The sequence below is a fragment of the Corella eumyota genome, chromosome 5 (assembly GCF_963082875.1).
Source record: "Corella eumyota chromosome 5, kaCorEumy4.1, whole genome shotgun sequence".
NCBI lineage: Eukaryota > Metazoa > Chordata > Ascidiacea > Phlebobranchia > Corellidae > Corella > Corella eumyota.
Genome location: NC_137494.1, coordinates 6,027,575 through 6,047,315, shown reverse-complemented (window position 1 = coordinate 6,047,315; position 19,741 = coordinate 6,027,575). Strand labels below are relative to the sequence as shown.

At 29.5% G+C, this 19,741-nt stretch overlaps 5 protein-coding genes across 7 annotated transcripts; 2 read left to right on the top strand and 3 right to left on the bottom strand.

The window, feature by feature from the left end:
• Positions 1 to 57: 57 nt before the first annotated feature.
• On the bottom strand, positions 58 to 8,422 carry LOC145753729 (endophilin-A2-like). Of its 2 annotated transcripts, none has more exons than XM_082570164.1 (12): positions 8,361 to 8,422; positions 6,677 to 6,768; positions 6,471 to 6,539; positions 5,333 to 5,440; positions 5,122 to 5,218; positions 4,814 to 4,947; positions 4,024 to 4,081; positions 3,235 to 3,335; positions 1,552 to 1,686; positions 1,368 to 1,479; positions 1,005 to 1,153; positions 58 to 914 (listed from the first exon to the last, which is right to left on the bottom strand). In XM_082570164.1, exons 2-12 carry the CDS (start codon positions 6,719 to 6,721, stop codon positions 864 to 866), a joined length of 1,059 nt encoding a protein of 352 aa, XP_082426290.1. In that variant the 5' UTR covers positions 6,722 to 6,768; positions 8,361 to 8,422; the 3' UTR covers positions 58 to 863. The 2 variants fall into 2 exon arrangements, with proteins under 2 accessions (XP_082426290.1, XP_082426289.1); XM_082570163.1 differs by lacking the exon at positions 3,235 to 3,335 and adding an exon at positions 2,267 to 2,367 and having other exon boundaries at positions 61 to 914; positions 8,361 to 8,418.
• LOC145753730 (ribosome production factor 2 homolog) lies at positions 6,776 to 8,266 on the bottom strand. Its single transcript, XM_082570165.1, has one exon. The coding sequence runs from the start codon at positions 8,077 to 8,079 to the stop codon at positions 7,174 to 7,176; it is 906 nt and encodes a 301-aa protein (XP_082426291.1). The 5' UTR covers positions 8,080 to 8,266; the 3' UTR covers positions 6,776 to 7,173.
• Positions 8,423 to 8,624: 202 nt separating the features above from the next.
• LOC145752474 (MYG1 exonuclease-like) lies at positions 8,625 to 12,086 on the top strand. 2 transcript variants are annotated; one of them, XM_082568770.1, is made up of 8 exons: positions 8,695 to 8,713; positions 8,868 to 9,039; positions 9,190 to 9,302; positions 9,916 to 10,084; positions 10,196 to 10,345; positions 10,927 to 11,049; positions 11,232 to 11,413; positions 11,721 to 12,086. In XM_082568770.1, the coding sequence occupies exons 2-8, from the start codon at positions 8,896 to 8,898 to the stop codon at positions 11,884 to 11,886; spliced, it is 1,047 nt and encodes a 348-aa protein (XP_082424896.1). In that variant the 5' UTR covers positions 8,695 to 8,713; positions 8,868 to 8,895; the 3' UTR covers positions 11,887 to 12,086. The 2 variants fall into 2 exon arrangements, with proteins under 2 accessions (XP_082424895.1, XP_082424896.1); XM_082568769.1 differs by having other exon boundaries at positions 8,625 to 9,039.
• A 324-nt stretch (positions 12,087 to 12,410) lies between these two features.
• On the bottom strand, positions 12,411 to 15,548 carry LOC145753362 (denticleless protein homolog). Its single transcript, XM_082569774.1, has 9 exons — positions 15,464 to 15,548; positions 15,304 to 15,343; positions 14,916 to 15,224; positions 14,403 to 14,584; positions 14,181 to 14,301; positions 13,897 to 14,101; positions 13,574 to 13,679; positions 13,096 to 13,336; positions 12,411 to 12,988 (listed from the first exon to the last, which is right to left on the bottom strand). Exons 1-9 carry the CDS (start codon positions 15,521 to 15,523, stop codon positions 12,411 to 12,413), a joined length of 1,842 nt encoding a protein of 613 aa, XP_082425900.1. The 5' UTR covers positions 15,524 to 15,548.
• A 633-nt stretch (positions 15,549 to 16,181) lies between these two features.
• LOC145753274 (poly(A)-specific ribonuclease PARN-like) lies at positions 16,182 to 19,631 on the top strand. The gene is made up of 10 exons (XM_082569682.1): positions 16,182 to 16,491; positions 16,613 to 16,718; positions 16,779 to 16,954; positions 17,116 to 17,296; positions 17,384 to 17,575; positions 17,655 to 17,844; positions 17,982 to 18,141; positions 18,243 to 18,349; positions 18,444 to 18,650; positions 18,747 to 19,631. Exons 1-10 carry the CDS (start codon positions 16,293 to 16,295, stop codon positions 19,488 to 19,490), a joined length of 2,262 nt encoding a protein of 753 aa, XP_082425808.1. The 5' UTR covers positions 16,182 to 16,292; the 3' UTR covers positions 19,491 to 19,631.
• Positions 19,632 to 19,741: the final 110 nt, after the last annotated feature.

The window sequence follows — 19,741 nt, the reverse complement described above, 5'->3', positions numbered from 1 at the left end:
AAATCAAAACCATATTCAAAGAGAAAAAGAAATATTGTATTTCTGTATATTTTTATTGATGATTTCATACAAATTTAAATTACAAAAAAATAGGTGATAATAATAATATTTCGTAATAATAATAATAATATATATGAGAAAAAATTAGGATACTAACTAGAAATATTAATAAGCAAACAGTTGCCTATCCAATAACTAAGAAAAGCAAGACAAAATTAAAACTATTCCAAAATATTCTGGCAGTTGAACGTAAGCGAACTAAAACTCTTACCCAAAAAACAAAAAAATAATATATATATATAATTCCTACTAAAACAATTGCAAAAAAACAGCATAGATAATAACAAAACTTTTCAATATATTTTTTAAAACTAAAATATTGTCTCAGAACAAATTTTCTTTCAATGTGTTTTAAATGTTAACATATACAGTAAATGAAGATCTATTTGGCTTTTAACCAATGGGATTAAATATTCAACATACTTATGAAAATGGAAGTCCATTGTTTACTAATATAAGTACAATGTGTGATATATACTTTATTATAAAATTTAACTAACTTTTTTTAACATGCAACTGTTTTTTAAGTATGTATGCATGAATGTATGATAGCATAACCAATGGGTGGATATAATAATATTTTCAAAATGACTAACCTTAATATTATTTTAGTATTCAAATTTAATTTAAAAACTTAAATTCTGTAATTTGAAATCTGCCTTGGCAGTAAATTTTTATTTAAAATTTTTTTTTTTTTTTCGAAATAATTTTTTTTATTTAATCCAATAAATATAAATCGACAACTACAACTTGGGAAAGTCCCCCTTTTGCTACTCACTCCTAACACAAGGTTGTTGACAAAGTTATGGCAAAGGTATCAGGACCTTGACGTAATCTACAGGAAAATAACCACTCTGTAAAACAAAACAGAAAGTTGATTGGCAACTTATAAAATAAATTTTATTTTAATTTTTAACAACCCAAAAATGGATAAAATTTCCTACCTCTCCCAGGGTATTCATTCCTTCAAACCAATTAGCATCAATCTTTGAAGTTAGGGTGATAATTTCACCTTCTTTAAATCCCAGTTCGCCTTCGTTTTCGGGCTCAAAATCATACATACCTTCACAACTTGGCTGTTGTGGTACTTTCGCTATTTAAGTAGTTGAGGTGGTTATTTTGGGGGCATGAAAAAAAATGTTATAAATACAAGAAGTATCGCTATTTGATCAGTTAAAATTGTTATTTTAAGGTGCACAAAAAAAATGTAGTATATAAGATTTTAAGAAAAAAAATGTAGTATATAAGATTTTTAAGAAAAAAAAATGTTTTTTTAAAATTTTGGGGTTTTTAGAGGTAATACTTACATGGGGCTCTAGAGGGTGAGGGGGCATGCATGGGACTGGCCATTGGTGGGGTAGCAGATGTTCGATCAGCCGGGGTGTTACTATTTGTTCGAAGTTGTCTCTTCGATCGTTCCTAAAAAAAAGTTCAAAAAAAATTTAATTCTAAAAAAAAAAAATTTTTAAGATTAAAAAAATATTAAATCACCCTTTCTGGTTGAACTTGAGCTTCAGAGATTAAGCCTCGTAAACTTTCCTGCAAACTTTCCAAAATGTCGGCTGATTGACGATGGTATTCTAGTTGAGCTTCAACCAATGTTGCTAATTGACTAACCTGCTCAACCTGATTTAATATTCATAAATGTTTAAGGTTAGAGTGATAAAAATGAATGTTGTTTTTTTTTATACATAAAAATTATAATTAATATATGGTAATAAATTTTTTTTTAATTTTAAAAATCAAAATTCAGGCATTATGGGAAAAAAAATCACCATTCGAAATCTACTAAAAACAAATTAAAATTCATGCAAAAAAATTTTGACTAAAAACTACTTATTTTTCACATTATTAACTTCACAAGGAGTTTGTTAACAAAAATCACAAGGGGTTTGTTAACAAAAAAATACACAAAATTTTCACAAAATAAAAAAGTTTATGTGGTGTTCTCTTAATTATGGTCTGTAAGTCAGTTATATAAACCTTAAAAGGAAATATTTGAAAAATAGTGTACCATAAAATAGAACTTTTTTGAATATTTAAATATTCTTCACAAAAAAATTTTAAATAATTTTTCAAAAAAAAAATACTTTCATATATATATTTATAAATATATATAGGTGAAGTTGCAAAAACAAGCAACTCTTTCCCATTTTTAGGTACAAGATTTTTTAATCAACTGGGTAGAAATAGGGAGGTAACTTACATCACCCGACAGCAGATTATGCATACTGCTATCTGCTAACTCAAGCGACTCCTCCAACTTTTGTTCAGCCTGAGCAACTTCCTCTGGCGGGACTTTTGACCCTGTGTTGCCATGTTTGTATATTTAATTTGTGAATAACAAAAAATATTTCAAAGGAGGAAGGGAAAATATTTATGGAGTGTTAAATTAAATAATAAGGATAACTAAATTTTCTTATTAATATCTACAAAACCAGATGACGTATTTGAATAAATTTTTTTTGTACCTATATTATATTACAATTTTTAGGTACTTTATAAACTGTGGAAAGAACCTAACTTTAAACTAACACAAGTTTGAGGGTCAGACTTTTTTCCTCATGTAGTTTAATTAATATATTGTGTTTGTGTAATGTACAAATGTAAAATACTTTTTAGCATTATTATTCGAAGAGTTAAAAAAGGAACAACCATAGTAAAAACATCACTAAACATTTAATAGAAAATTTCACCTAAATTGGTCAATATTGTGTGTGGTCATCAAAATAACATTCGATAAATCAATATATAAAAATTCTTAATTGTTTTTTGTATTCAAATTCTAACTTCAAATTATTTGTGTCATGCATATTTTTAATTTATTCTGTAATATTTAATTTTTTAATTACAAAGTGCTGCCACTTTTATATTTTTAAGACTAAAGATAATTTTGTAGTCCTAAGACTAAAAGGAAAGGTCATTATTTGGCCTGTTTGAAATTTTTTAGGTTAGTGACAAATTTAAACCCGAAAAAAAATCAGACAAACAGACGACTACAAACCAAAAATAAAAAGTAAACTGAAGCCAAAAACACTTAAAAAATAATTTCAAACAACAATGACAACGAAATTCCACTACTGAATTCAAAATCAAGAAAATTTAAAATATCTCAAAATCAAAATTTTTGCTAGTGAATCACCAAAACGAGATTCTAAAATGCAAACAACTCACGTCAGAGTCTAATATATTAGCCATTGAGTTGTCGGCCAACTCTAATGCCTCTTGTAATTTTCCCTCGGCCAAAACTAATTCTTCTTGTGAGGTTTTATTGCCTAATTTGATTAAGCAACAAAACTTTACAAAAAATTTAAAAAAAAATTTTTTGATATAAAAGTAAACCCAATAATTTTTTACAAAACAACCAGTTTTGTAAAAATAAATTAATCTAAGTTTACAAAATAAAAATTGATCCTTTTAAAAGTTCTAAGAATGGCCCAAGGCCTTATGGTCTACTACTATAATAATGTTAACCACAAATTTACTATATGAATACAAGAATTTCGCAATATAAAAAAAAATTATTGGGCCCAAATTTTATAACTTTATATATATGTCTTAAGTATTTTGAATTTAAAAATTATTTTCGTTTCTATTTTTAACAAAGTCTGTAATAGTTGCATTAATGCCTGATAGTAATTGGCCAGTAGTACTTGACAATCTTTATATTCAGTTGGGAATAATGTTTGCAGATTTAGACAATAATAAAAAACAAAACTTAATCAATACCCAAACAATTTAGTGGCTTTTGTGCTACCTATAAGTGTAATACTTAATAGAATAATTTGAATAATAACTAAATGTAGTAATATATAGGATTTATTTTTAAACAATGTTATTTTTTAACTTTTATGTATATACATCTTTAAAACTTGTTTTTTTTTAACTAAAACTAGTTAGTAATTTTTTAAATAATGACACCATCTGAGAAAAATAATAAAACAACAAAATGAATTTTCATACCTCTATTTCGTTTATAATCATAATCCAGCCTTCGACCGGATAATTTTTTCCGATGATGCTAAAAATAAAAAAAATCATAATTTTTATAGGTAAATTATACACATACATATATTCTATAAGTTTAAATTAAAAATAGGGGGCGATTGTAAAATATATTATTATCGGTACAAAGGCAGTTAAAGGGGGGGGCGAGTCTATTAAAACCTTTTAAAAGTTATTGAGACCAAAAATTGTAGAGCAAATGAATCAATTTGAAAACTTTTTTTAGATACTGGTATGACAAATTTAATAAAATATGTTACAAGAATTACTTTATTAGGGCAGACATAAATATCTGTTAATGTAATGCTTATGTTAAACAGCTTGTATTGACCTGAATATTTATACAGTAATTCAAGTATTATTCATAATGTATGTGGTTTGTTATTCATCAAATATGTGGTTTGTTATTCATCAAAACGTTTGACCAATATGGTTTGTGTTCATTGCAGTTTGTATATTATAATATAAATTACTATGCAAGTGGTTTGTATAATTTATACCAATATATTTTTGTGCCAAACATAATCTAAAAAAATGGGGGGGGGGGGGCCACCAATGTATAAATTGTTGTTTATTTAAACTTTATTAATTATTTTTTACTATTTCTAGCTATAATATTACTGTGAGAGTAAGCTATACCATTAAACAGGCTAAAATTAATAAAAGAATAGTGTTACTAACATTGTATCTAGAAATAATAGAAAAAAAAACAAAAAAACTCAAATTTTCTTAAATAATATTCTCTAACCATAACTTCTTTAATATCTTTATCACAGAGTTGTTGAAGAGGATCGATAAAATCTTGTTTTACTCCGATATCGAGTGAATCTTTAATCTCAGCTAACTGCTTCATACCATCTCCAACTGATTGTAATGCTTTTCCTATTCAAAAAATAGATTGAATTTTAATATAAAAAAAGAAAATTTTTAAAACCTAATTTACAAATTCCATAGTAAAGCTATTTTAGAAGTAAAATCTTAACAAAAATTATGGTACCACAGCCTTTAATAAAAATATGCAATAACATTATTATTATTTTTTTAAAAATAACTTGCCGAAATTTGATGAATCTCCTAAACCAACTGCATGTTTAATCATTGAATCACCTAGAACTCCTTCTGCTTGGGCATATTTTGAATCTTTTTGTTTGCTCTATTTTCGGGAGAAAAAATAAAAACTTTTAGATATTTTTGAAATAATAAAATGTCTACATTTAAGTTAGTTAATTAAAAGCACATGTTATGTTTGATCGAACAACTTTTTTACTTGAAATTTAGAAAGGGCCATTTTGGCTCTAATGGTGGGATTAGGTTGAAGATATTCTTTGGTGTAAGTAATTAAGTCTTGAACTGCTCGTGCTGTCTCCTCGACTTTCTAGAATTAAAATAAAATGTTAAATTAATTTGCATGTATTTAAAATTTTTTTTTCAATAATAAATTATGATTTACTGGCATTACGTATTGTAGATTAAACTTTTGTCATTTCGTTTCAAAGCAATTTTTTTAAGACATTGACGTAAATGAATCACATGATCCATACTACTTAAGTTTGAAATCAAGGCATCCTGTATCAGGAAACAATAGAAAAGTTTTGCGAAAAATTAATTTTTTGCTGCCTGGGCCATTGTTCTACCAAATTTGTAAATAATAAGAACAACATGAGCAAATATATCTTAGTGTTATATTTTGGACTAATATACATATATGTCTTTTTAAATTATTAAAACTTAGCCTATTTTTAAGTTTTAATAAGGCCTTTTTTTTGTTTTTTGCCATTGATATTTTATAAGGGTCCCATTGTGAAATGTTAAAAATATTTTAAGAAAAAAAACATGCAAACACAACAGCTATCAATCACTATTCAATTTACTGTGACAAATACATTGGAAAACCCGGAAATTGCTGTGACATGTAGAACAACATGTGCAAAACAACAGACAATTGTCTTTTTATGCACTTACTTTTAACAAACAAAACAAAACTAATTTTTTTTTAGCATTACATCTATTATGAGGCGTATATGGGCTATCCATTAAAAAAATTATATCAAAATATTAACAACTGCCAATGAACAGATTTTTCGTTTACATAATATTACGAAACCGCGTTTGTGTAAACAACAAACATGTTAACCACAAATTATTTGCTTGAGTGACATTTTGAAATAAATAATTGATATTAGATTACTGATTCAAAATTTGATTAACTATCTGTGTAGCTGTCACAAATAACTAAAAAATAACGTTTTCATAAAAAAAATGTCATGATTATTAATCCTTAATTAAAGACAAACTGTGAAATAACAGCTTTTTTAAATTTTTTGTATATATATATATTTAATTAGTAAAGTAACAAAAATTGAAGTAAAATGCCAAATATTTATAACATATTAAATAAAATTTACCCTTTCCATTTCAAGAAAGTCCTCTTCCATTTTTGTTGTATCAGAGTCACCCATTTTCTCCGACATGAACTAAAAAATATAAAAATTAATTTTTATCCGATTTTGATTTGTCAATTGCAGAGTTATTATTGCTTTTTCAACAGATTAGTTAAATGAATATAAAATTATTTATTTTTTGTAGTTAAAAAATCATATTTTTGTTATACCTGACTGGCTTTGTGGAATTGCTTTGTAAAACCCCCGAACGACATTTTGCTTATTTTAATTTAAGCTACCAATTAAAACTTAAGGTTTTTATCTAGAAAATAAAGGAACATGATCATTTTAAATTCAAACCCAAACCACAAACCCTTTATATTGATTTTTTACCATTAAAATAAATTGGCAATGCTGTTTTGTTTACATTATAAAAAAGGTTTACAATGTTATGTTATATTAGGCACCATAGTAGCATTAAATATAAATATATGGCATATTGTAAGTACCATATTATTTTCAGAACATTGTGTTTACATTAAAACATTCTCACAGCGTACACACGCCCAATTAAACAATACCAACAATAGGTGGTTTACACAATAGCACCACTGAAAAAATTCATTTTTTAAACTAAGGTAAACATATACGACAATCGTGGTCATTTTCTAGTTTAAGTTAATTTATGATTTGTTGTTTAAATTAAAATGATCAAAAATTATTGATTTTAGTTTAATTTTGGCTCCTTTGATGGCGTTATGTTAAGCTTTTTGTCGTTGGTTCTTTTCAAAGCCTTTACTTTACGAAGTTGCAGACTTCCTAAATCTTGAGATGTCATGTGAATTCTTCCTTTCTTGGCACCAAAAACATCACCAGAAATATTCTTTACTTTCTTTGGTTTGGCAGCTTTAGGTTGCTTACAAGCCTTCTTGTATAAATCATTAGAACTTAACTGCACTCTCCGCACAGTTAAGTCCATATTTGGCCCCATTTCTTTAAGCTCTATTCTCGGAATACGAGTACCAGATTTTTTAAGCACAACCCGGTAACTTCTCAAAAAAACTTTTCCTTCGACAGCAGTGAAGCTTAGAACATGTTCTAAACCTGATAAGCGCACGTTGCTTACCACCGGACCCCTGAAGAAGTCAATAAAAATTGATTTTAATCTTCGTAGTTCTTCGTCACTTTCAAATGCTGTGCCATTAAACACTAGACAAGGCTTTGTAGCCAGCGCACATTTATCTGACTTTATTGAGAGCATGGATTCAAATTTATCTATTCCTAGTTCCACCATGTCCAGCATCTGATGCTCGAACATACGACCAATAACAATATTGTTTGGTCGTTTCTTTGAATGTGAGCCAAACAAGAAAAGTGAAGAATCATTCATTTTTGAAAGAAATTCCAACGAGGTAGAGTCTTCAAATGGTCGTGTTACGTTTCGTTTTTTAAACATAACAGCATTGGGTTTTTTTAATGAATACATTTCTTTCAATACATTGGTAACAGTTTCGCTAGTGTTGCCACCTCGAATCAAAAGAGTTTTTTTGTCGTTTTCATGAATTTTAGGAGCTCTGTTTTTTAACAGTCGCTTGTGGCGCTGTGATTTTGCTTTTATAATTCCCTTTTCCATATTTGAATAACTAGATAACAAAAGTTAATATCACGACCTAATTAAGCTGAAAAAGATACGTACATTTTCAAAAGTATATTTTAAATATTTAAATATAACATATAGAAAGACACCAGTAAAAAAGTTTCCTACACCAACAAAAGCTAATTTCTAAGTTTGAAACTAAATTACTTATAATTCATTGCTGAGCACTCTCAGCAGCTCAGACAGTCAGACTTTACGCTTACAGACTTACGATTTAAAAAATAGTTTAAAAAATAAACAAAAAAAGGCTTTGTTACCGTAATATTAAATCTTCTTTGACCTTACACAGCTTTTCAGTATTATAACAACTACTCCAAACACTTCATTTACTTAACAACTTAAATAAAATGTTAAAAAGGAAGATAGTTAACTTTCATACTCGGTACCTTCGGATTATTAGTCAGCAGTCACGTGATCAAAATGTCACGCTACATGCGCCACCTTACGAGCATACACCCACGCGCTATGGTCACGTGTTTGTTTACAGTTCCTCTTTTCTTTTATTAGTTATAAACTAAGAATGTTTCTTTTACTGCTAAATTTTGTTGTACTGTAATAACTAATGAAGGAGTGGTTTTTGTAAATTGTGTTTTTTCGAGCGTTTTAGCTGGTATATATTCAAACATAAGCGTAAAAAGTAACGAATACCTCGCTCTGCAAAAACGGATATATACAAAAATAAATCGGTTTAAGTTATAACTAAATTAACAAATGTAAACACGCGTTATGCACTTTAGGTTATTAAAATTTAATCATAAATTCAGATTGGTTTGCAAACAAGTTATCAAACACATGGCCAATAATAACGAACCAGTGACTAAGCGAGCTCGTGTTGAGAACGTCGTTGCAAATATGAAGATAGGAACGCACGACGGAACGTTTCATTGCGACGAAGTTTTGGCTTGTTTTATGTTACAACAACTACCCAAGTATAAAGTAAGTGTTTGTTTTTGTAAGTAGATGTATATAGTAGAAATGCAAACAATAATTATTAAACAAAATTTTATATTTTTCTTTATTATTATTTAAGTTATTTTATTAGGAATAGTTTTTCATTAGCTTTTTATTGATGAAAATTATTTTTAGGATGCAACCATTATAAGAACTCGTGATGAGAATTTGTTGAAAACTTGTGACATTGTAGTGGATGTTGGTGCAGTTTATGACCCAAAAACTAATCGATTTGACCACCATCAGCGGTACATGATATGTTTTTGTTATTAATATATATCCAACATATTTATAAATAGTTTAAATACTAGTTGTTTTGTTACCAGTCAATTCACCGTAAAGACAACTAAACTATGGACCACATAGCCTTATTACAATTTAACTCATGAGAATTTATTTTGGTAAAATAAACAATCAAAAAAGAGTGTTTTTATTGTTCAGAGTTGATTTGTCATTGGGTCACATCTATATATTTTTTTTTGTATATAATTTTATCCTCGATGTGGGAAAGTCGAATGCACGACTTAAACATAGAGTAACATCAGTTACTTTGACCCAGTCTCGAGTTGCCTGTGGCAGTTTGGGATATTATAGATTATAATTGCCCAATAATTATGCTGCTGATTAAGTACTGGCTCAGCAGGAGTCAGCAGGACATACCGTTTATAGCGCCTACCCAAGGGCGCTACAGCATAAGATCACTGGGGATTGAACCCACGACCTTATGTGTGGTGTAGCATGGGTTTTTACCACTACACCACGCTGTCGGTAAATATATATTAACACACGTTTCAAATGTTTTATAAACTGATATAAACTGATACGTTTCAAATGTTTTATAAACTGATATTTCATTTCAAGTACTTTTAATGAGACTTTCAACTCAATTAAACCATCAAAACCATGGCAAACAAAACTGAGTAGTGCTGGTTTAATTTATTGTCATTTTGGGGAAGAAGTTATTAAAGAAATCTTTAAAAAAGAATCTCAAGACTGTGATGTAAAGACCTTGGATGTTATATACAACAAGGTAATAACTAAATTTAGGGGAATTTTAATTTTTAAATTGCAATAAATATTGCAATAGAAACAATTGTATTTTTTTTAAATTAAAAAAATATATTTTTTAATTTTTTTTTAGGTTTATGAAAACTTTGTTGAAGAAGTGGATGGAATAGATAATGGAGTTGATGCTCATGATGGAAAACCAAGATATAAAATTTCCACAAACTTGAGTTCTAGGGTGGGAAGATTAAACCCAGACTGGAATGCTGTGAATCCAGACCCAATGGTAAATATCAAATAATATTTAATTAAAATAAGTTCTAAAAATGTATATAAACATGAACTGTATTAAATTTTACAACTTATGTATATAGGCCTATAGATATATTTTATAAATATTTTTTTTTGTATATATCTTTGTCCTCGATGTGGGAAGGTAGAATGTGCAACCTAAACATAGAGTAATATCAGTTACTCCGACCCAGTCCCTTGTTGCCTTTTGCAGTTTGGGATATTATAGATTATAATTGCCAGTAATTATGCTGCTGATTAAGTGCTGGCTTAGCAGGAGGTTATACCGTTTGTAGCGCTTTACTCAAGGGTGCTACAGCATGAGAGCAGTGGGGATTGAACCCACGACCTCATGGTGGTGTAGCAAGTGTTCTTACCACTACACCACGCTGCCCATATATAAATATATACCAAGGCATGTTTTTTTTTAAATAATAATAAACATTAGATTAGGATATATATAGGAATAGATGACTATTTTTAAGAAAAAAATAATAATTAAGTAGATACTTGATTTAAAGGATATTTTATGGTTAAGAATCAGATTAGATATAACTGCTTCATTTTATTTTATAGAAATGCTTTAAAAAAGCAATGGAAGTGGTAGGAGCAGAGTTCTTGGATATAGTTAATGGATATGTAAATAGTTGGCTTCCTGCTCGATCTATCGTGGAAAGTTCTTTAAAAGACAGATCTTCGGTAAGAAACAAATCTATTTAAATCTCGTCGTAAAATAAACTTTTATTCATATTTGTAATGCCTTTTGTGGTAATTGTGTAATAGGTATAATTTAAATCTAAATTCCTTTGTTAAGCTATAGAACAAAATTTACTAACTTTGTGTCTATGTTTCTGTACAAATTGTTTTATAAATCTATTTAGGTCGATAAAAGTGGAGAAATAATCCTGCTCAAGCATTATTGTCCTTGGAAAGAACACCTCTTCCAGTTAGAGGAGGAAGGAATAGCCCAAAGTGGTCAAATAAAATATGTTCTTTATGCTGACTCGTCTGGAAAGTGGAGAATTCAATGTGTTCCAGCAGGAAAGCACACATTTGACAACAGGTAAGATATGTAAAGACAGAATAGTTTAAGGGTTACTTGGTTTAACCACACGAGGTCCTAGGATTAATTTCCACTGCTTTTTTACTGTAGTCCTTTAGTATGTCACTATAAACGATGTAGGCTCCTGCTGAACCAACCAGCAAAATAATAAATTGGCAGTTTTATTCAGTAATATTTCAAACTGCCAAAGATAACTTAGAACTTGGTCTGGTTAACTAATATTACTTTCTATTTCGTCTGTGAAGTCGACCTTATTAAATAAAAGATACAATATTGTACTTTTAAATATGACAATTTTCTTAAACAGGTTGACCATGATATCAAAATGGAAGGGAATAAGAAATGAGGAGCTGACAAAGATAAGTGGAATACCTGGCTGTATATTTGTCCATGCAAATGGTTTCATTGGTGGAAATCAAACTTACGAAGGAGTACTTGAAATGGCGAGGCAGTGTCTTAAACAAAAAACTTAACTATTTATTGCAAAAAATTAATTCCTAAGTTCATGATATACTCACTGCCAAATTGATTGTCTGTCTTTGTAAAAAAAAGTAATTTCGTAGTTTATTATGTAGCTTATAGCAAATTGAATATTTTTATAGTTATTTGATTTCTTAATCACTTTTTGTAGATGATTGTTTAGTTTTTGTATACCAATAAATTTTTCATTAGATTGTTTGGTGTTAAAATGTTATTTTGTAGGGCATAGGTTAAAACTGTTTGTAGCACCTTGATCAAGGGCGCTATGTTGAGAAAGCAGTTGTAGATAGCATATTGAAGGTGAAATACTTTCAAATGCAGTGCTGTTTTAAAATTAACAATATAGAAAATTAACAATATGTTGAAAAATATTTTTTATAAAAACTTTCAACAAAAAAAATGACCTTATTAAGCTGCTTAAATATTATTTGAAGAAATTATAACAAATTTATTTTACATTATCAGCAAGGCAGTTTCAAAAGGCAGTGTGAAAAAATATTAGGAATTATTCAGGCGGTTATTCCAAATCTATTTTCTTTGCAAAATATTTTTTTATCGAGTTCGGTGTCTTGCAAATACCCAAAGGACTGGAAGGAGGACTCAGTTTCTGTTTCTTGGCAGGATTATTTTTACTTGTAGGTGAGTTTGTAGAGTTTTTTAGAACTTTTTGCCTGGCTGACAAATTTTCCAACCAGTTGCTTTGTAAACCAGCCTTTGGGGTCGACTTCTCTGGAGATACATTCTTCAAGTTTTCTGTAGATTGTTTTTGATCTTGACAATATTCATTTGCAACTTTTTTAGGTACATTTTCTTTTTCAGAGTCCATAGTTTTTGTCATGATTAAGGATTTAGCAGCTTTAGCTTTATTTGATCGTTGTGAAGGTTTGTTCGTGGCAACAAGCCATTTTTTAAGTGAAGAATTTTGATTTTTTTTGGTAGTGGATAGTGGTTTAGCGGATAAGGGTGAGCATTTAAGCACCATCGTGTCATTGGTCGCTGGTGAAAATGGTTTAACCAATGGCAATGGACTACTTGTTGAAGAAATGGGAATTGTTTTCGGTTTTAAAGAAGTGGGAGAAATTTGATTTCCAGTATCTGTAAATCAAGGATCGAATTTTTAAATTTATTTTTTTTGATATATTTAATTAATTTTTAATATACAAAATATTTTCATTTAATAACTGATAAACATGATGTTATACCTTCAATAACTGGCAATTTTTCGTTTTCAGGACGCTTCACTTTTTCACAAAAACCATCTTGAATTTTTGAATTTGCATAAGACTTTGGAATATTCCAAACTCTTACTGCACAGTCATCAGAGCAAGTTACAATGGTTGTCCAATCACTGGGACACCATGCCACTGAAGTTACTTGCTCCATTCCAGCACTTTTAAGGCAATATGAAGGTGGTATGTCCTCATTTGTTTTGGATTGGTTTGTCTATAATAAAAACACATATACAAGCTATAGTCATGTTTAGGGGAAATTGATAAAAGTAAAATCACAATTATGTTAATTAAAAGAGTGACTTAATTAAACTTAACAGCAGAATTTAAAGATTAGGGTCGCATAGGATTAAGTAAAGCAAATAACAACTTTTCCTAAAATTAGCAACGTTTATTAATTATCCACACCTTATTACTTTCTTGAAAATGTTATTTTAAAACTTTTAGTTACCTTCCATATATAAGCAACTTCATCATCACATCCACTCAATAAAAACAAATTATCTGGGCTCAACTTTACACGTACATAAAATGAAGAACTGTAGTGACCAGAATATCTAAACAAAAGTAAAATTTTATTATGTAAGGACAAAAACCAAGTTTTGCCTATGTCAAGATATGTATCTACAACTTACTAACGGAAATAAATAGCCTAGGCAAGTTGTCGGAAATTTATTAATAATTTTAAATTTTATATAATATAATAAAAAAGAGTATCTAAAATAAAGCTAAACATTGCCAATACGAAAACTAGAAACTTAGTCCTTTTTTTACCTGCAAGTTGGCTGCCTATTTTCATTACTTGCATAAGAAAGATCGTATTCATATATCCTGTTATCTGTACATGATGCAAACAATCTAGTTTGCGTTGAATCAAGAGTCAAACAGGTATAACCTCTTCTTCTGTTACTTGAACCAGGATATAAAATATTTTCTTTTGCTGTGGAACACAGACTACTACCATTTTTTACTTTTGAACCTAGTAAAAAACATAACAAAGTTCATGTTAAATGGTTAGATCTTGTTAATTATTTAATTGTAAAATAAGGGGTCTTTACCTGGTTTCATTTGGACAGTTTTTCTTAGGTCCCATAACTTTAAAGTACCATCCATAGCACCTGCACTTAATAAAGTAGAGGAGTCTTGGAATATCACTGAAGTAACCGTTTGTCTCGAATCCTGAAAAATAAAACTTTATATTTAGTATAAAACCAGATATTAGTAACATAAAACAGCAACAATATTTTCTTAATTAAAATTTTGTTAATCATTTGACATACCACTAACAGTTGGTTGTTAAATTCTGTTGCTCTTCTTCTTTTCTTCCTTTGAGGAGTGAGGGCATCCCTGATGGCATGAGCATCCTGGATTCGGATGACTGGATTATGTATTCCATCCGAGCTGTTACATCTTCGATCCCACACCAAAACATTTCCATCTCTTGAACCAGTAGCAAGTAAAACTGAAAAGTTTATCAAAAATGGAAAAATTTAATTAAACTAGCCTTTTTTTTATTTATTTTTTTATTAAACAATAAAAGTTTTTTTGTCTGATGACAATTCTTTTCATTTAAAGAGAGTACCACCAGATTAACTAACAAATTTAATTATATTAAAAGCAAAAGATAAAATACATATATATATATACAAAATTTTGAAAAATCAAGAAGTTAGATTAAGAAGATTACACTTTAGTTTTTTTTATTTTTAATACCAAAGAATTATAAAAAGCGTTTAACAATAGCATACTAAGAAAGTCATAAGGAATTAACGTAATATACAATGATTACTTACATGGGTTTTGTTTAGAAACATTGATCGATTTCAAGCTGCAACTATGACCACAAAACAAACCGATACGCTTTTCAGGAGCTGTGGCATCCCACAGAGCAGCAGTTGTATCTCCTGAGGCCGTGGCAATTAGATTACTGTTGTGAACCCAAGCGATATCAAAAACAGCGTTATTATGACTTAACCATCTTTGTTTAACTTTTATTGAAGAGCCAATGCCGGCGTTGGATTTTTGGAAGTTACAATTTGTGTCAATTATTGAAACATATCCTTCTTCATCTGTTATCGCACAAAGGTTCTCATTTTCTGGAACTGTATTCAAACAAAATTAAAAACATAAATAATGTTTTTCATATTTTATACAAAAACGTTTTTAGGTTTTAATACTCACCGGTGCAAAATTCACAAGCATATGGTGGAATAACATCATTCTAAACAAATAATGAGTTTAGATTACAAATAAATTAGGCAGAATACAAGTACTAAATTTTATTGTTCGCAACAGAATACCAGCAGACTATAAAGTTTTAAATAATTAGAAGTTAACTTACACCAGCTTGGTCTTTTAGCAGCATTTTCTGTTGAATTGGACTACTAAAATACTGAACCATATTTTCCTTTGCTAATATTTGCTGTCTTGCATCTAAATTGCATCAAAAGATTTATTAATTTTTTGACACTTATACAGTGTATTACTTTTAAATACAAATTAAGTACACAAACCGATTCGTTTCCCGAAAATGTCCCTTCTTTTAATTGTTGAAATCATTGCAAATGGCTGGTTAGTTAGTCTGTTAATGCAGCAAATCGACAGATAAGACACAAACCAAACAAAAGTTCCGTCCTTGCAGTCTAAATCTACACTATATTATTCACTAATCAAATCAATATCATAAAATTCAATAACCAAGAGTTTCTGTTACGTTAAGTTATTTTTATTTCAACTTGTGCAACGAAAAAGTCATTAGCTCGCTTGCCAAACTTTATTTTGTCGCGGCAAATGTTTGTGTTTCCCGCGAAAGCATGTTTACAATATAACGCAGTGTTGTCATTTATTTCGAGTACAAAAACGTGTTTTTTAGTTTTATCAGAATTATGGCTAAGTTGGGCATTATTAATATATATGTCATAAAATTTAAATAACTCAAATGTTTATAATTTTGATAACATATAGAATATGTTTCTTAAAAAGTTATTCAATTTTTGCTCTTAGATTAAGTTGGAATCGTGATTGTTTTGTAGTAAGTGCGCCTCATAAAATGTTAAAATTTGAGGCTGATCTTATTAAACATTAACAGGTTAGGCCAAAAAACAACAGAACAAAAAATTCTAAACTGAAACTAAGTTTTGAAGGTATTTAAGTAGCATCAGTTCTTAAAGATGGATGTCACACGGGAGAATTTCAGAGAAACTGTCCCTCTGGTTTATCAGGCAATCGAGGAGGCCAATTTCATCTCAATTGATGGGGAATTTACTGGACTTTCGAACGGAAGTTACAACTTGACAGTGTACGACTCACCAGAGGAAAGATACTTTAAACAACAGTACAACACAGAGCATTTTATAATGTTGCAATTTGGTAAGAAATATTTACATTAAATGATATACTTTATTATACTATACACAAATCTTTGGCATAGAAAGTTTAATTTTGCAGTTTTAATTCTATGTTTGTATAATATAAATGTTACTTTTTAAAGGAATGTGTGCATTTGTGTGGAATGCAGAAGAAAAGGAATACAAAACCAAGGCATTTAATTTCTACATTTTCCCTTTTCGCTCATCTTTTCCTGGAGTACCAGACAGGTAAAAAAAATGATTTAATTTGTAAGGAAGTTAATAAAATTTAAATCTTGTTGTTTTTAGAATTTTTTCATGTCAGAGCTCCAGTCTTGATTTTTTAACCCAGCAAGGTTTTGATTTCAACAAAGCTTTAAAACAAGGAATTCCGTTCCTGAGACCAAATGAAGAAACAAGTGTAAGAACCTCACTTGAGGAAAAGAAAGCTTACAGAGATTCAACTTATAAATCACCTGGCAAAAGTAATATAAATATTTCCTATAAACTAGCCTAATAAAATGACAAAAATTGATATAAAGTTTTATAGAAGGATTTAATAGCCTATTTAATTTATGTTTATGAAGTAACATAAATTTTATTTTCGTAAATAGCTTAATTTTTACTATTATTTTTTACCTATTAGGTTTAAATGCAAGTCTGAATGCTCAGAGTCCTAGTTCATTTGTTCGTAACAGTCCAACTCCTATAACTGACAACAAGACGAAGGAGTTCATGGACAATACCATTAAACAGGTCCAGAAGTTTTTGGATGATGAAGATCAAGGAGATGAACTAGTTTTAAGTTTGTGCAACAGCTATCTGAGGTAAAATACTTTTAAATTAAGTTTTAAAACCTAAAGTATGCTGTTAAAGTACAAAAGTATAAAAATAAAACAAAAAAATTTTTGCAGAAAAATTCTCTTTGAAGCCTTGCCGGCTGCGTTTCCAGATAAAATCTTGGTTGAATCACGAACAGACGAGAAGACACACATGAGAAGGATGGTGGTTGTCAGAGGAGCTGGAGAAGCAGTTAAAAAAGAGCGCCAGAAAAAGGCAGAGCAAGAAGAAGAATTGAGCTTGGATGATGCGATTGGATTTGCAAAGTATATATTTTTAATTAAGTTTTAATTTTTTTTCAGAATTAGTTTAAAGTTGCATTAAAGCTCTTTTCTACCTTCTTAGAATCATTAAGAAATTGAGCCAGAGTCAGAAGCTGATTATCGGACATAATATGCTGTTGGATGTTATGTATACAATCCGACAATTTGTTTGCCCCCTTCCTCTTTCACTTGATGATTTTAAGTCACTTGTCACTTGCGTTTTTCCTAAGCTCGTTGACACAAAGTTGGTGGGGAGCATGCTTCCATTTAGGGTAAGATATTTTTATAAAATTATGAATTTTTTTTTTTTAATTAAATGTCAAATAAAATTTTAAATTTAAATAAGCTTGTATGTGTAATACAATTATGACAGTAGAAGGATTTCCCTATTCCAATATTTAACCTTAAGGAAATGCTGCAAACCACTGCTCTTGGAGAAATGCACTCGCGTTTAAAAGAGGCTCCATTTTTCAAAGTTAACATCGAAATACCTGGCAAGTATAGTGATCACGATAAAGAAAAAATGGACGATAATTTACATGAGGCAGCATATGATGCATTTGTTACAGGTTAGCTTATTTTTGGGGCCAAGTTAATATGCCATATTAAATTACTTTCAATGTGGTCTATCTTTGTAAACTGACCTTGAAAAACAAAATTTTGTTGTTAGGAAGTTGTTTCCTTTCTTTGGTCAGATATTTATCATCATTTCAAAAGTCAATTGATGTTACGACTACTTCTTCATTGTTTAAACTAACTTCACCTTATTTAAATAAAGTAAGTAGAACATGTTTAAAAATTTAAAACATTTCTTTGGCAATCTAATATACTTTAAAAAAAAATAGATTTGTAAAAATTTCTTTTTTTAAAGATATTTTTAATGCGAATGCATGATATTCCATATTTAAATCTGGTTGGTCCAGATTTAACTCCGAGTCGTGATCATGTCTTTCACGTTGAATTTCCTGCGTCATGGCGGGCTAACGACTTAAGACAATTATTTCTACCCCTCGGTCAAATCAACATTTCATGGATTAACGAAACACAATGTTTTATTGGACTCTACAATAAGTCACAGGTTCAATTAAAAAAAATTTTGTTTATTTAATGTAAAATAATATTTCAATTTTTATTTGGTTGATGAATAAATTTTGAAATTATTTTTTAACTTTAGGCCAAGCAAATTCGAAAACTGATCAGTCCAAGTCTCTTAGAATCATGTTTTATCAAAATCCACACTTACAGTGAATACCACGAAGAATTGGAAAACCAGAACATTTTTCACAAACCTATCCACAACAAAAAGTGGGTCAATAACCACCCAAATAATTTGACCCCTAACTCAGAAAGTTTGGCGATCCCAAAACCACTGCAAGAGGCATCACCTTCTATTTCCTTTACTAGTTCTATGCAAGCTACTTCAATTAGTAGCAGTAGTAACACCCCAACTAGTTCTCATAGAAAAAGGCCTACAGGTGTAGACTTGGTAAAATCAGGTGCCTTGCAAAAAAGGAGTTCCTATGAACCAAAAGAAAAAAAGCAAAAGTCGCAAGAGGAAAATGGTGGTGAGAGTAAAAATGATGGAAAAAATGGCACGGCCGTAAAAATGGATGTTAACATGAAGCTACAAGATGAAAATGGCAGCAAAAACAAAAACGATGATGAAATTAAACATGGCAGCAATGGACAAATGGATGTGAATATGAACGAAGAGAAAATGCCAGAAAAAAATGATGAGAAATTAAATTTGGATGGCAAAGATCCTTCTGCTATTGATTTAGGATTGCCAGCAACACGAATCAAGTCGACAGAAGACCTACCTCCAGTAATTCCCCAGAAAATTCTTGATACTGTGAAATCAAAAATGTCGTCGGTTGAAAATTCAAAAGGTTTCGAGGTTCCAGAGGATTGGGAGTAAATTTTTTACAGGTTTATTATTTTTTTCAACAAATTTAGGTTCCAATACTTCTAATTTTTCACCTAAGTTCATTTGTAAAAATTAAAAATCATTTGAAGGAAAGTTTCTTGCCCCCTATTTTAATAAAATTATGTCCTGGCGTTTATTTTGTTTAAACAAAAAAAATGCCTAAAACATCTAAAGCAAATTAAAACCTGTATGGTTGTGTTAATTTGTTATTTGTAGTCGGCAAGGCAGATAAATGTAAATAA

Excerpts from the sequence above, each read along its gene's own strand:
- LOC145753729 (XM_082570164.1), bottom strand. The coding sequence starts at position 6,721 with ATGTCGTTCGGGGGTTTTACAAAGCAATTCCACAAAGCCAGTCAG. Across the intron at positions 6,540-6,676 it reads AATTCCACAAAGCCAGTCAG|TTCATGTCGGAGAAAATGGG; the intron begins GTATAACAAAAA and ends TATATTTTTTAG. Across the intron at positions 4,948-5,121 it reads AGGAGATTCATCAAATTTCG|GAAAAGCATTACAATCAGTT; the intron begins GCAAGTTATTTT and ends TTTTTTGAATAG.
- LOC145753730 (XM_082570165.1), bottom strand. The coding sequence starts at position 8,079 with ATGGAAAAGGGAATTATAAAAGCAAAATCACAGCGCCACAAGCGACTG.
- LOC145752474 (XM_082568769.1), top strand. The coding sequence starts at position 8,830 with ATGCACTTTAGGTTATTAAAATTTAATCATAAATTCAGATTGGTTTGC. Across the intron at positions 9,303-9,915 it reads CGATTTGACCACCATCAGCG|TACTTTTAATGAGACTTTCA; the intron begins GTACATGATATG and ends TTTCATTTCAAG. Across the intron at positions 10,346-10,926 it reads CTGTGAATCCAGACCCAATG|AAATGCTTTAAAAAAGCAAT; the intron begins GTAAATATCAAA and ends TTTATTTTATAG.
- LOC145753362 (XM_082569774.1), bottom strand. The coding sequence starts at position 15,523 with ATGGTTCAGTATTTTAGTAGTCCAATTCAACAGAAAATGCTGCTAAAA. Across the intron at positions 14,102-14,180 it reads AACTGTCCAAATGAAACCAG|GTTCAAAAGTAAAAAATGGT; the intron begins GTAAAGACCCCT and ends GTTTTTTACTAG. Across the intron at positions 13,337-13,573 it reads AAGTTGCTTATATATGGAAG|ACAAACCAATCCAAAACAAA; the intron begins GTAACTAAAAGT and ends TTTTTATTATAG.
- LOC145753274 (XM_082569682.1), top strand. The coding sequence starts at position 16,293 with ATGGATGTCACACGGGAGAATTTCAGAGAAACTGTCCCTCTGGTTTAT. Across the intron at positions 17,576-17,654 it reads GATGCGATTGGATTTGCAAA|AATCATTAAGAAATTGAGCC; the intron begins GTATATATTTTT and ends CTACCTTCTTAG. Across the intron at positions 18,651-18,746 it reads GACTCTACAATAAGTCACAG|GCCAAGCAAATTCGAAAACT; the intron begins GTTCAATTAAAA and ends TTTTAACTTTAG.